This window comes from Ochotona princeps, chromosome 26 (genome assembly GCF_030435755.1).
Source record: "Ochotona princeps isolate mOchPri1 chromosome 26, mOchPri1.hap1, whole genome shotgun sequence".
Taxonomy (NCBI): Eukaryota; Metazoa; Chordata; class Mammalia; order Lagomorpha; family Ochotonidae; genus Ochotona; species Ochotona princeps.
The window spans coordinates 30,115,118-30,127,334 of record NC_080857.1 but is presented as its reverse complement, the minus strand read 5'-3'; the positions used below and the strand labels follow the sequence as shown (position 1 = coordinate 30,127,334).

The window sequence follows — 12,217 nt, the reverse complement described above, 5'->3', positions numbered from 1 at the left end:
TCAATATTTAGTTCTGAACCCAAGTCCTCCAAAGGCGTCAGAAGGTTGCCTGCTTGCCAGTGAACTTGCTGTTGTCTTTATATTTGATTCCTAACAGAGCACTGTGTTTTTAAGAGTTATTGATTTATCTGTTTGAAAGACACAGAGTTGTCAGAGAAAAAGAGAGATCTTCCCAATTGCTGGATCCTCCCCAAATGCCACAACAGCCAGAGCTAGTACAGGCTGAATCCAGGAGCCAGAAGCTCCCATGTGGCTGGCAGAAACACAAATATTTGAGCCTTTGTTAAAGAGGGCCAGGCCAGAACTCTGCACCCGAAACAGCACCTTAACCCACGGTGTCACACACCCCACCCTCCCTCTAACGGGCCTTTTTAACACTCCTTTTAAGACGAAGCCAACATATTTTCAGGATCAAAGAGAAAAGGCCGTTAATTGTCTCTGAATTACTGAGGTCTCAAAACTTCATAATTAATACACCAAAGAGGTAATGAAACCAGACATCCTATGCTGGGTTTCGTGCTGTCTTCACCACATTGATTGCCTTGCATGAATAATTCCAGCTAATTGGTCATCTGCATTGGAGAAGTCCCAACAGTGCATTGGAGAAGTCCCAACACACTGCCACTACATGGGCACAGAATTCTTCCAAATTCTTTCCGGACCCCACCCCTTGATTCTTTAGCTCTCTGCTTGGGGAATTGTTGAAGTGGCATTTGTCTGTGTTGGCCTCAACCACTGTCTGCAGCATCAGTAGCGACGGCTGCCGTTGAGTGCGTCTCACGTACCAGACATTGTAACAGGCACTTCTGTGGTGGTTTGCAATCCCTGTCAACACTCCATGGTGTACAAGCTAATTTTGGATGAGGCATCTGTGGCTCTGAAAGGATGCCTTGGCCAAGGTCATCTAATTAGGAATTATAACCTGTCGGTATGAACCCAAAATCTCCATTCTAGTTTGTCTCTTAATAACTTGACTTCTAAGGCCTTGTGACATGTGAAAGAGGTCTGAGGGTCTCACCCCTCTGAACCTGCAGGCCTGCTGGGGGCAGGGCAGGGGGGAGGAACATCTGTTTTGTTTCAAGTCTCAAGAGTTTAATAAATGGTCCAGGTCGAAAGTTGCAGCACTTACAGGCTGTTTGTGGAACAAGTTCACTTATTTTATATAAGCCTCTTAACAAAAATGCTCTGTTCCTTAAAGCACTCCTAAGTGATCAACGTTGCTGCTAAAAAGTAAAAACAACCACAACAGCAGCAAAAACAATAACAGCAGTATAATAAGGCAGTGCAACCAAATAGGTTCTAGCAGGAACTGACTTTCTTTGTGTGTGGCTGCTATTGCTTTCTCAGATAGAAAAGATGTGAAGGAAAATTAGGTCAGCTAATGAGCTGGTTTACCGATTTCATACCAAGGAGAAAAAACATAATTTTTTTGGAAAGGAAGTGAGAGAACATGAAAGAACCCCCATCTGTTTGCATGCTCCACAAAACCCCACAGGGATCCTTAGCTTGAGCCAAAGCGGGGAGCCAGAACCTCAATCCAGTCTCCCTTGTGAGCCGCAGGAGCCCCCAGTCCCTGGAGTCCCCACCATAGCTTCCCCTGGAAGGCAGCATCAAGAAGCTAGAGATGGGTGTTAGACCCGGCAGACCCGGGTGTTATTACCGGAATCTTCATTTCTAGGCTAAACATGCATCACTCAAGAAAACATTATGAGGACCCAACACGACAGCTCAATGGCTAAATCCTCACCTTGCCCTTGGATCCCATTTGGGTGCCGGTTAGTCCCGGCTGCTCCTCCTCCCTTTTAGCCCCCAGCTTGTGGCCTGGAAAAGCAGTCAAGGACTGCCCAAAGCCTTGGGACCCTGCACTTACGTGGGAGACCCGGAAGAAGCTCCTGGCTCCTGGCCAGGAGCCAAGTGTTGTAGCCATTTGGGAGGTAAATCAGCAGATGAAAGAACTTTATCTCTCTGTCTGCTTCTCTCTGTAAAATCTGATCTGGTTTTCCACTAGAAACATAAACAAACTTTAAAAAAAAAGATTTTCAAATGAGAGCTTAGTCGTAGGACTGATTTCTGGATCATGTTGGCGCATCTCAGAGCTGTATCTTTGACAAGAAGATACTCAGCCAGCATGCACTTTGTCCTTTGCCCACTTCCAAAAAGAGCAGATGTTGGATAAGCGCATAGATCTTCCAAAGAGGCCAGCACAAGGCCTGTGCATATTAGATGAATGGCGTAGCCATCATCTTCAAAACGCTGGAGCATCTCCATTGTCTGTGACACATTGCAAGCCAAACTTTCTTCCTGATGTGATGCTTGGAAACTCAGTACTTTATACAGATTATTTTAACATTTGCATTAGAATCTCAGATCTGGCTCTGTATCCTCCGTCTTCTCAGCACAGCACATGGCATCCTAGATCTCTGATGTGGCAAAAGCTTGAAGTCGCTTCTGTCTCAAAAGGAAGTCAAAGTTCCTTGTATTGGGAAAGAAAGTTCCAATTTACTTTTCTGAAATATTCCATGAATCTCTCAACTCTGCAGATAGTAAGGAAAAACTTGATGTCATCTCCCTTTATGGAGATGTTTCTCCATCTCCAGAGCTGCGAAAAGATGAATACACTCATCTTTACTTAGTATTAGTGATCCACGATAGAATATGCCACCTTTAAGTGTGGGGTAGTATTGCGAGTGTTTTCAGGAACTAGGAATGGTGTCAATGATGCGATACTGATTGCTTGAGAGTCCAGGTGAGTTCCGCTGACGTAATGGAACTTACACATACCTGACTGGGTTTGTGTGGAACCTCCCAGCGAGCCAGTCAGTCTCGGGGAGCTTTGAGATGTTCATCGTGTGTTCCTGCGGCCAGTTTCTTTGCTACCAGCCGCTAGTGCCAGCTGCCTAGGTACATCACAGCAAGAGGACAGCTTTAACAGAATAATGTTTAATCAAAGATTTTGCTTTTACCTTTTTCTGAAAGATTTATTTTATTTTTATTGGAAAGTCAGATATAGAGAGAGGAGGAGAGACAGAGAGGAAGATCTTCCGTCCATTGATTCACTCCACAAGTGACCACATCGACTAGAGCTGTGCTGATCCAAAACCAGCAACCCAGAGTCTTTTCTGGGTCTCTCACCCGGGTGCAAGGCCCCAAGGCTGGGGCCATACTGGGCTGCTTTCCCAGGCCACAAGCAGGGAGCTGGATGGGAAGCGGGGCTGCCGGGATGGGAACCGGCAACCATAAGGGATCCTGGCGCATGCAAGGTGAAGATTTTAGCTGCTAGACTACGGCACCAGACCCTGCTTTTCTTTTTTATTAACAGCCATAAAATACTGATTATTCACTTCTTTTTGGCCTTGCCATTCTTAGTATAATGTCAGATTTGGGTTCTGGTTAATGTTTAGTTGCTTTATGTTGGTGCTATTGATTAAAAAAGAAAAGTGTTAGCTTATGATTTACAGTCCTAAAAGGAATGAATAAACGTGTGTGTGTGTGTGTGTCTGTCAACACACGTGCACTGTTCCCCAGATCTGTTTCCCAACCGAGTGTTTAGCGATAGTTAGTAGCAGAAAGAGAAACTGAGCTTCGGTAAACACGCATTCAGATGAGGATGACAAAAAGAAACCAAAAGTGCCATGACTGGTGACACGGAAGGCTGCTGAGCCAGGTGATTGTGGACCGGAAAGGAAAGGAAGAGACTGGAAATCTCATTGGCATTTTTGAGTCTATAAGATAAACTGAGACTTGCTTGCCTGGAGTTTTGCTCCTGCAGCTGACTGCGGCGCAGGTGCCTGGAGATTTTTGAGAAATTCCATGCTCGTGCCTCACCCCACACACACCAATTCGAAGCCTTCATTAAAAAAAACCAAAAAAACCAAAATCCCCTGGTGATTTTCCAACCCGCAGTGGCGTTTGAGGACTACTGCTGTGGCAGATCCCTGGAGAGGAAGAAATCACACATGTGCTCCATGTCCTGACTTTTGACCTCATTTCATTTAACCGATCAAACATTTACCCTGGAGGAATTGTCCATCTGGCCAACAAGTCAAATTTAATTGTGCCTCTGGAAGATAATTCAGTGTCACCACATCTATTTGGTTTCCACTTTCTTCAATGAGGAGTGGGGAGAGTAGCATGGGAAAACTGTTAACTACCTTTTCTATTTGATCGAGTTACAGTACTGCTAGCTTTAATTGCTGAAATGTATTTCTGTCAGATTTCTACATCGGACTATAGCTATAGAATGGGTTTTTACAAACATTTGGTCATTGTGATCTCTACCAAGATTTCTGAACCATTCCTTATGCTCCAGTGTAGGCAGTTGCCTAGGTTGCGTTGAACCTAGCCAAGGGTTAACAGCTGGAAGAAAAGCAGCTAACAGCTGATGGACGTCCTGGGCCAGGTTAATGTCAATTTATGTTGACTATACCAGTGTGGCAGCTCAGTTACCTGTTCTTTTTGTTGTTGTAATTGTTGTTGTTGTTATGTTTTAAGATATGTTGCGGGATGGCAGGGGGAAGTAGACACTGGCACGCCATCATTCAGGGTCTGGGGGCTCATGCACTAATGTGTATGGTCCTGGGTAAGCAGGCAGGGCCCCAGGCTGGCACTGCACAACACCAGAGTACCAGGCTTGGGAATCTATGTGCCCGTCGGTGTGGGGGGCTACAGATTGCTCAGGGAAGGGGGTCAGGGGTGTGTCGGAGGGTGGACTGCTGAGAGAATGTGACAGATGAGTGACTTCAGAGGACTTCTACCAACCTGGCTACTGCACTTGCAGATAGATGAGGGGGCTGAGATCTGGTGGTTTGGAGGAGGGAAACTAGAGGACTTTTCAGGGCCAAACTAGTACACCCACCCACTTGGGAGAACTGAGGTGGGATTGTTGGTATCAAATACCATTGACCAGCACACACAGAAGCCATGGCTGGGGGAGGGGGCTGCCTGATAGTACCCTCCAGTGAATTTCGGGACAGGAAATGGACCATGTAAGCCTGGACCGTGACACTAACCAGCATCTGAGAAGACCGGGTCTGGGAGCAGATTCTGTGGGGTTTTACTCCTGTGGGACTGCCAAACCAGCTAGTTTGCTCAAGGACTAGGGGTAGTGACAAACCGGGCATGACCATGGAACTCACCAACACTCCTGGGTCCTAGGGTTGGGAACAGATTGGACTGGTTCAGGCTGCAGCATCTGCAGGTGCACCCAAGAATATGGTATGGTGCCAGACTGCAACATCCAGCAGCTCACACAAAGGCCAAGACTAGGAGGCAGACTATGCCGAGTAAGGGCCTAGTACATGCTGGAATGTATGAGATCTGGGTCTGGGAGTGGGCTTTTTTGGGGAACTTGGGGAACTCAAGGGCTACATATCCAGCTGGTGAGCATGGGAGTCAGGCCTGGATATTGGTCAGCCTGGGGAAGGCTGTTCCACTTGTAGGTAGGTGTACAGGTTGGCTCTGGAGGTTTGGACTGGCAGGGCTAGGCTGAATGGGAGCACACTAGCACAGGCAGGAGCCAGGATGGGGTAGGGTAGGCTATCACACTGGTTTGCATGAAAGCTGGGGATGAGGGCAGGCTGAACAGGGCTAGGGTGCTGCACCCACCAGTGAAAATTGGGACTAAGGGCAGGGCAAGCCGGGCTGCAGCATCTTATGTCAGAGACTGGAATGGGTGATGGTTTATGCCAGGCTAGGTAAGAGCAACCATCAGCATGTGCAAGATCTTTGGCTGGGAGCAGGCCTGGTTAGGAACAAAGGGACGACCCTGTTGGGCTGAGGTGCCCACTAATAAGCTCAAGGGAATGGAATAGGGGCCGTGAGCTGTGCTGGACATGGCTGCAGCTTCCCTCGGCATGAGTGTGAACTGTTCTGTGGTGTGCCAGACTGGTCTAGGTTCCAACACCCTTGCAGGAGCCAGGTTGGCGTAAGAGGCTGGGTTAGGCTAGGCAGCCAATGAATCATGTGAGAGCTGGGTCTGTGGGTGGACCAGGCAGGACTAGGCTTTAGCATCGAACAGTAAGAACCAGATTAGTATGGGCTGCTTGGGAAAGTCCACTGTACCTGTCAGGACAGGAGGTGGACCAAGTCATGCTGGGCCAAGAACCCACTGGTGTGTATGAGACTGGGAAGTGTCTGCGACTGGGAGGTGACCTGATAGAGGAATTTAGGGAATTGCTCTGTCAGGACACAGTCCCTGCACGTGAGTGCAAGAACCAAGACTGGGAGTAGCCCAGACCAGGCCAGGTGACAGTGCCCACTGGCAGATGTGTGGGTCAGGTCTGGTAGTGGGCCAGCTTATAACACTAACTGGCATATGAGAACTAAGACCAAGTGTAGGACAGGCTGGGTTGAGCTGCAACACCACCCAGTTGACATTAGGGCCAGGACTAGGGGCTGGCTAAGCTGGGATAGACTACAGCACCCACCAGCATGAGCTATGACTGGGAGCAGACTGGGCTGAGCCAGGCTACAGCACCTGTCGGCAAATGCCAAGGTGAGGCAAGCCATCCTTGCCTGGGCTACAACATCTATCAGTACAAATATAACTCAGGCATGAGGTAGGTGGAGGGTCTGATAGTGAGGCTGCCAAGAATCTCCTGCTAGGCCACTGCTTGGCTGGTAAGCATGAGAACTGGAATGGGGGTGCAGACCAGGCTAGGAAGGGCTCAACACCAGTGGCCTGCATGTGAGCTGGGTTAGGGGGAGAGCCAGGCTGGGCTAAGAAACCATATCCACTGGTAAGTGCAGGCTGGTTGGATTTTTCTGCAGCCCTGGCTAGCAGGTGCGGGACTGGTGGGAAGTCCTGCCAGGCTAGACCACAAAACCACCAGAAAAGTAGGGAAACTGTGGGCATCTCTGATGTGCTGCTGTTCCCACTGGTGGGCATGAAAACAAGGTCTGGTGGTAGGCCTGGCTGGATAGGCGTGGCATCCGCCAGTAGTAATGTGGGCTGGAATAGTGGGGCCAGTTGAGTTGAAATAAGCTCCAGTGCCCACTGATGTGTCTAAGAGCTGAATGGAATGGGGGACAGACTGGACTAGTCTGCTGCACATACTGGTGTGTGCAGGAACTGAGGCTTGAGGTGGGACTGGTGGGGTTGCTGGGGCTTGCTCTGACTAGACTGTAGTTGCAGCTGTTGTGTGTGAGGGCCAAGTTTGTGGTGGGCAGAGTTAGGCTGGACCACAGCATCCATTGGTTTGTGTAGAAGATGGGGTCAGGGACAGAACTGCCTGGGTGACTACAACCACCAGTGTGTGTATAAACTGATGTGGGTAACAGACTGAACAAGACACCGCACTGGCTGGCTGGCTCCCACAGGAGTCAGGTCTGGGGTCACCTCTTGTGAGGTTTCTTTGGGGATCCCCTTAACTGCGCCACGGTGCTCAAAACTCAAACCACAGTATTTAAGATGGAACTTGTGTTTTCTTTACATAGAGGAAGTCTTTGCTGGCTCTAGAAAAGGAAGAAGAGGAAGAGAGGAGCAAAACTATCGAGAGTTTGAAGACAGCACTAAGAACAAAGCCCATGAGGTAACTGTTCCCTGCCTTCTCTCCTCATTCTTACCGCACTAGGTCACGTTCCAGAAAGTTAGTACTTGTGATCATTGAACCTTTGGAAGTTAGTTTTCTTCAACTAAAAGATATGCAGAGAGCCACTAGAATGGTTAAGGAAAAAAAAAGAAATTCACAGGGATGACAAGAAGTTGCAAAATTTTGGACCCTCATTCATTGCTGATGAGGTGGTAAAGAGGCACCAACACTGGAAAATACTGGGCAGCTACTCCAAATGTTAAACAGTATGCCATGGGATCCGCGTGATTCATGAGTTCTTCTAGGGCATAGCCAAAGAAACAACGAGTTATCCACACAGAAACCTCTACACATTTAGTATTTCAACATCATCCTTAGTGGCCGAAAAAGTAAAAAACACCACAGATGCTCCTCAACAATGACACATAGTATATCCACAGAGTGGATTATTATTTGGCTATGAGTAAGTCACAACATGGGATAACCTTTAAAGTGTTATGCTAAGTGAAAGATGAGCCAATCGCAAAGAACCACATACTGTATAATCCTGTTTATATGAAGTGTTCAGTCCACAGAGAGAAAATATTCAGTTGCTATGGGTTGGAGAAATGGAAAAATAATATGTAGAGGATGATTAAAATGTTCTAAAATTAGATACTATAAATAGTTGGACAGCTTTGTTAGTAGATTTTAAGCCACTAAATTGTTCACTCTAAAAGGGTAAATTTTATGCTGTTTGAATTATATCTTAAAGCTATTTCCAAAATTGGTGGGCAAATTTTCCGATCATAGTTCATTTCTGTTCTGGTATTCAGCCACTATTGTATGTCTTCCATTCCTTCATTTTCTGTTAGTACTTCCGGGAGTGTAGCAATTCTCACAGGGGTTCTTCACTAACACAGCTAACTCGGTTATCCAGCTTGGCTACATCTGGGTCATGTGATTGGGTGAAATGGCGAGAAAATTAGGATTCCCTTTGTTTTGCTTTAAAGTATAAACAAGAAAAACCTGATTTAACAAGAATACTGTCCAGTCACATGTCAGAGGTCTCCCAGCCTATCCTCACTTGATCGGTTTTCCTCAGCTAATTTTGCGCTGTCAGATACTAGTAGCTATTTCAGGCTTAAGTTTGGAAGTTTCTGGAGTACTCAGATTAATAAGTTACATTACTTCTGAGCCTCTCAGAGACCTTCATATGTACATGTGCATGGTGGGCTCTTCTCATTAACATTCAGTTGTACGAATAGTAATAAAAATCTACAGTAATAAAGTATTATTTTTATCTGCTCTCTATGTTGAGTTTCTGCTTGGCATACAGAAAGTTTTGCTACAAAGCGCTGTGGATGTAGATGAACATTTGTTGGAGAGCAAGCCTCCTGGAGTTGGAGGGTCCTTCTTGGCTCTCACGGACAGGGACAGTGGCCAACGTAGCCAAGTGTTCAGGAGCTGGAAGCTTGCAGTAACAGGGTTCACAGCTAATGTCAAGCTGAGACAACACCTCTCTCCTGCATGTCCTCTTGTTCCTGGTCATTGATGGACGTGAGTTGCCAACTGGTTGCTTGTACCCGTTGAGTTGTATTCACCTCGAATGGACTTTATTTTTCATACTCTGGTTATACCTGACCCGAGTCTATGTCAAGAAAGGGGCAAAGAATTAAAAAGACTCCAAAAATGTACTCTTTTTGGTAGCTTGGGAAGGACGTTCTCTCTGTGTGCAAAAGCGCCTTACACCTGATGCGTGTCTCTTCACGACAGGTTTGTCACCAGGTTCATCGACTTGGATGGTCTGTCATGCATTCTCAACTTCCTAAAGACTATGGACTACGAGACCTCAGAGTCTCGAATACATACCTCTCTCATTGGGTGTATCAAGGCTCTAATGAATAACTCTCAAGGCCGGGCTCATGTCCTAGCACATTCTGAGAGTATTAATGTGATTGCTCAGAGTCTGAGCACAGAAAACATTAAAACAAAGGTGGCTGTCCTGGAAATCTTGGGCGCCGTGTGCTTGGTTCCTGGTGGCCACAAGAAGGTTCTGCAGGCCATGCTGCACTACCAGAAGTATGCCAGCGAGAGGACCCGCTTTCAGGTGGGTGCTGTGGCAGCTGCCTCTTTGTGCTGCTTCGAACTCTGCCTTCGCAAACACCGTTTCAGGCTTGCAGGGAGTGTATGACTTGAGATGCTTCCCACTGGTAATTACTTAACTGTCATTTCAAACATTCTCTTCCCCTTAAGTTTAAGTATCAGAGAATATACTTTTTTGTTGTTTTTTTTTTTTCCCCCAAACAAGATATTTATTTTAATTTGAGAAAGAGAAAGAATGCTCTCCTCTGCTGGCTCACTCAGTGATCTCTGCCATAGCCCTGGTGGGGACTGTGGCCAGAGCCAGGAACCTTTGAGGTGGCCCACATGGAGGGGCAGGTACACAACTGCCTGATTTGTCATCACTGTATCCTGGAGCCTACGTCGGCAGGAAGCCAGAGCCAGGAGTCAACCCCAGGCCATGCAGTGTGGACCCTGGGCAGTCTCGCTGCTATGCTACGCGCTCACTGCACTCCTAAGACAGACTGTATGGTTGCACAGCGTGGGAGTTTAGATTTGCTGAATTGGAAAATACAGCCCTCTGTTCTGCATGTTATACTGCTATAGCACACATCTTTTGAGTGTACTAAATGGAGATGTTCTTTCGGAATCAATATGAAGAGTGATAATATGTAAGGTGTCTACTCAAATGTTATAAAACAAGCAGAACCAATGAAGCAAGCTATTTTATCTTTTGCACACATATATGTGTGAATATATGTAATGTCGAAATTTATTTGAATAATTCAAAAAAAGAGATAACCTTCTGAGAGTCATTATAATTTTAACTGAACAATTAAAGTATACTTTTACTTATTAGCTTCTGAGTATTAAAGATCTCATTAAATAGCCATCTAGTTAATAATTCAGTCATTTGTTTTTGCGTTTGCATCCTTGATAGACATTAATTAATGACTTAGATAAAAGCACGGGACGGTATCGAGATGAAGTGAACCTCAAGACAGCCATCATGTCCTTCATTAATGCAGTGCTCAGCCAAGGCGCCGGAGTGGTAAGAACCTTCCATGCTATGATGTTAAAAATGCATCATCAATGAATAAGTTAGATATGATCTGTCATGTACAAAGTACAAATCTATCTCATCACCCTTTTACTTCCAGGACAGTTTGGACTTTAGACTTCATCTTCGATATGAATTTCTTATGTTAGGAATTCAACCTGTAATCGACAAATTAAGAGAACATGAAAATTCAACGTTAGATAGGTAAGTCAGCGTGTCATGGCCTGAGATGGTTTAGACTGTTTTTCTACGTACAGCGCTTTAGCAAATATTCTGTGGACTACTCCTTAGCTGTCTTAACACGAGGGGCCTGTACCCGAACGGTAATTCAACTAATGATGTTTTTATAATAAGAGTTTGGCAAGCAGCTCTTTCACTGTGTGGGTCTTGCCATCAGACCTGTATCCACAACCCATCCTGTTCCTGTCTCTTACTTCCTAATGCCCAGTTTTTCTGAACTTGACTGTTTTTATACCTGTCTAATCAGTGTTGATAGTGACAACTGTCTTCCAGGTCTGTTATGAAAATTGACTGGAAATGTGTGCAAGTGCTTCCTACCTGTGATCGGCCTTGTGTGGATATCCGTTTTGCGAGTTTTTTGTTCTTTTGCCTTTTTTTGTGGTCATGCGATTGTTTCTAAGATCTCTCTCCCAGATCTTTCCTCCTGCCAGTCTTCATCTTCATTCATGCCCTGTGGCTTGTTCCTCCTTCTTATTCTGTGAACATGGTGAAAAATCTCCGCTCCAAGGGCTTTGTACTCAACACCTCTTTACCTTCGAAGGATCTTCCAGAGATAATCAAACTGCTTGTTCCCTACAGAAAGGCCTTTTCAACCACGATTTGTACGTGGCTTAGCTCAGCTCCACTCATGTTCCATTCCCTTCACCTGCTGTATTTACCTTCACAGACAATAAGTATGCAAAATCCATGGTTGATGTGAATGATGCAGTGACCTGCCTGAACTTGTCTATCTGTGTTTCTGGAATGTTCTACTTGTAATAACTGCCTCGATTATCTTTCAGGCATTTAGACTTTTTTGAAATGCTTCGAAACGAAGATGAACTAGAATTTGCCAAAAGATTTGAGCTGGTACGTATGCTTACACTCCTGATTGAAATCACCGGCTCCCAGCATTTCCCCTCTGTGATGGGTCCTGTACAGTGGACATGGGCTAGCGGGGTCTGTGAATGAAGTCAGTGTTCTGTTTTATTGCTCAAGTGATAACACTTGTTTGTGTTCCCCTTGGATTTACTCACCTTGTGTTAAGGGAATCAAGGAACTTAGATCTTGGGCTTAGGTTTATTTTTCCTCTGCAACAGGTTCATATAGATACAAAAAGTGCGACACAGATGTTTGAGCTGACCAGGAAGAGGCTGACCCATAGCGAAGCTTACCCTCACTTCATGTCCATCCTGCACCACTGCCTCCAGATGCCGTGTGAGTGCGATTGGGGCTTCATGGGTGGCGATGAGTGCTTGGACACTAGCCACAGAGCTCTGTCCTTTGAAGAATGCCGAGGAGACTGGGTGCTGGGTGCACCCCAGGGATTCTGATCCTTGGTTTTGTGCCAGCCCAGTGTGTGTCT

The 12,217-nt window shown here is 46.1% G+C and overlaps 1 protein-coding gene across 2 annotated transcripts in view; it reads left to right on the top strand.

The window, feature by feature from the left end:
- DAAM1 (dishevelled associated activator of morphogenesis 1) overlaps positions 1-12,217 on the top strand; it is a 168,496-nt gene that overhangs the window by 115,977 nt on the left and 40,302 nt on the right. For both annotated transcript variants that reach the window (XM_058655625.1, XM_058655624.1), the window contains 6 exons: positions 7,435-7,529; positions 9,285-9,618; positions 10,513-10,623; positions 10,733-10,836; positions 11,655-11,721; positions 11,952-12,069. In XM_058655625.1, coding sequence (XP_058511608.1) covers positions 7,435-7,529; positions 9,285-9,618; positions 10,513-10,623; positions 10,733-10,836; positions 11,655-11,721; positions 11,952-12,069 — 829 coding nt within the window. The remainder of the gene's footprint in view (positions 1-7,434; positions 7,530-9,284; positions 9,619-10,512; positions 10,624-10,732; positions 10,837-11,654; positions 11,722-11,951; positions 12,070-12,217) is intronic.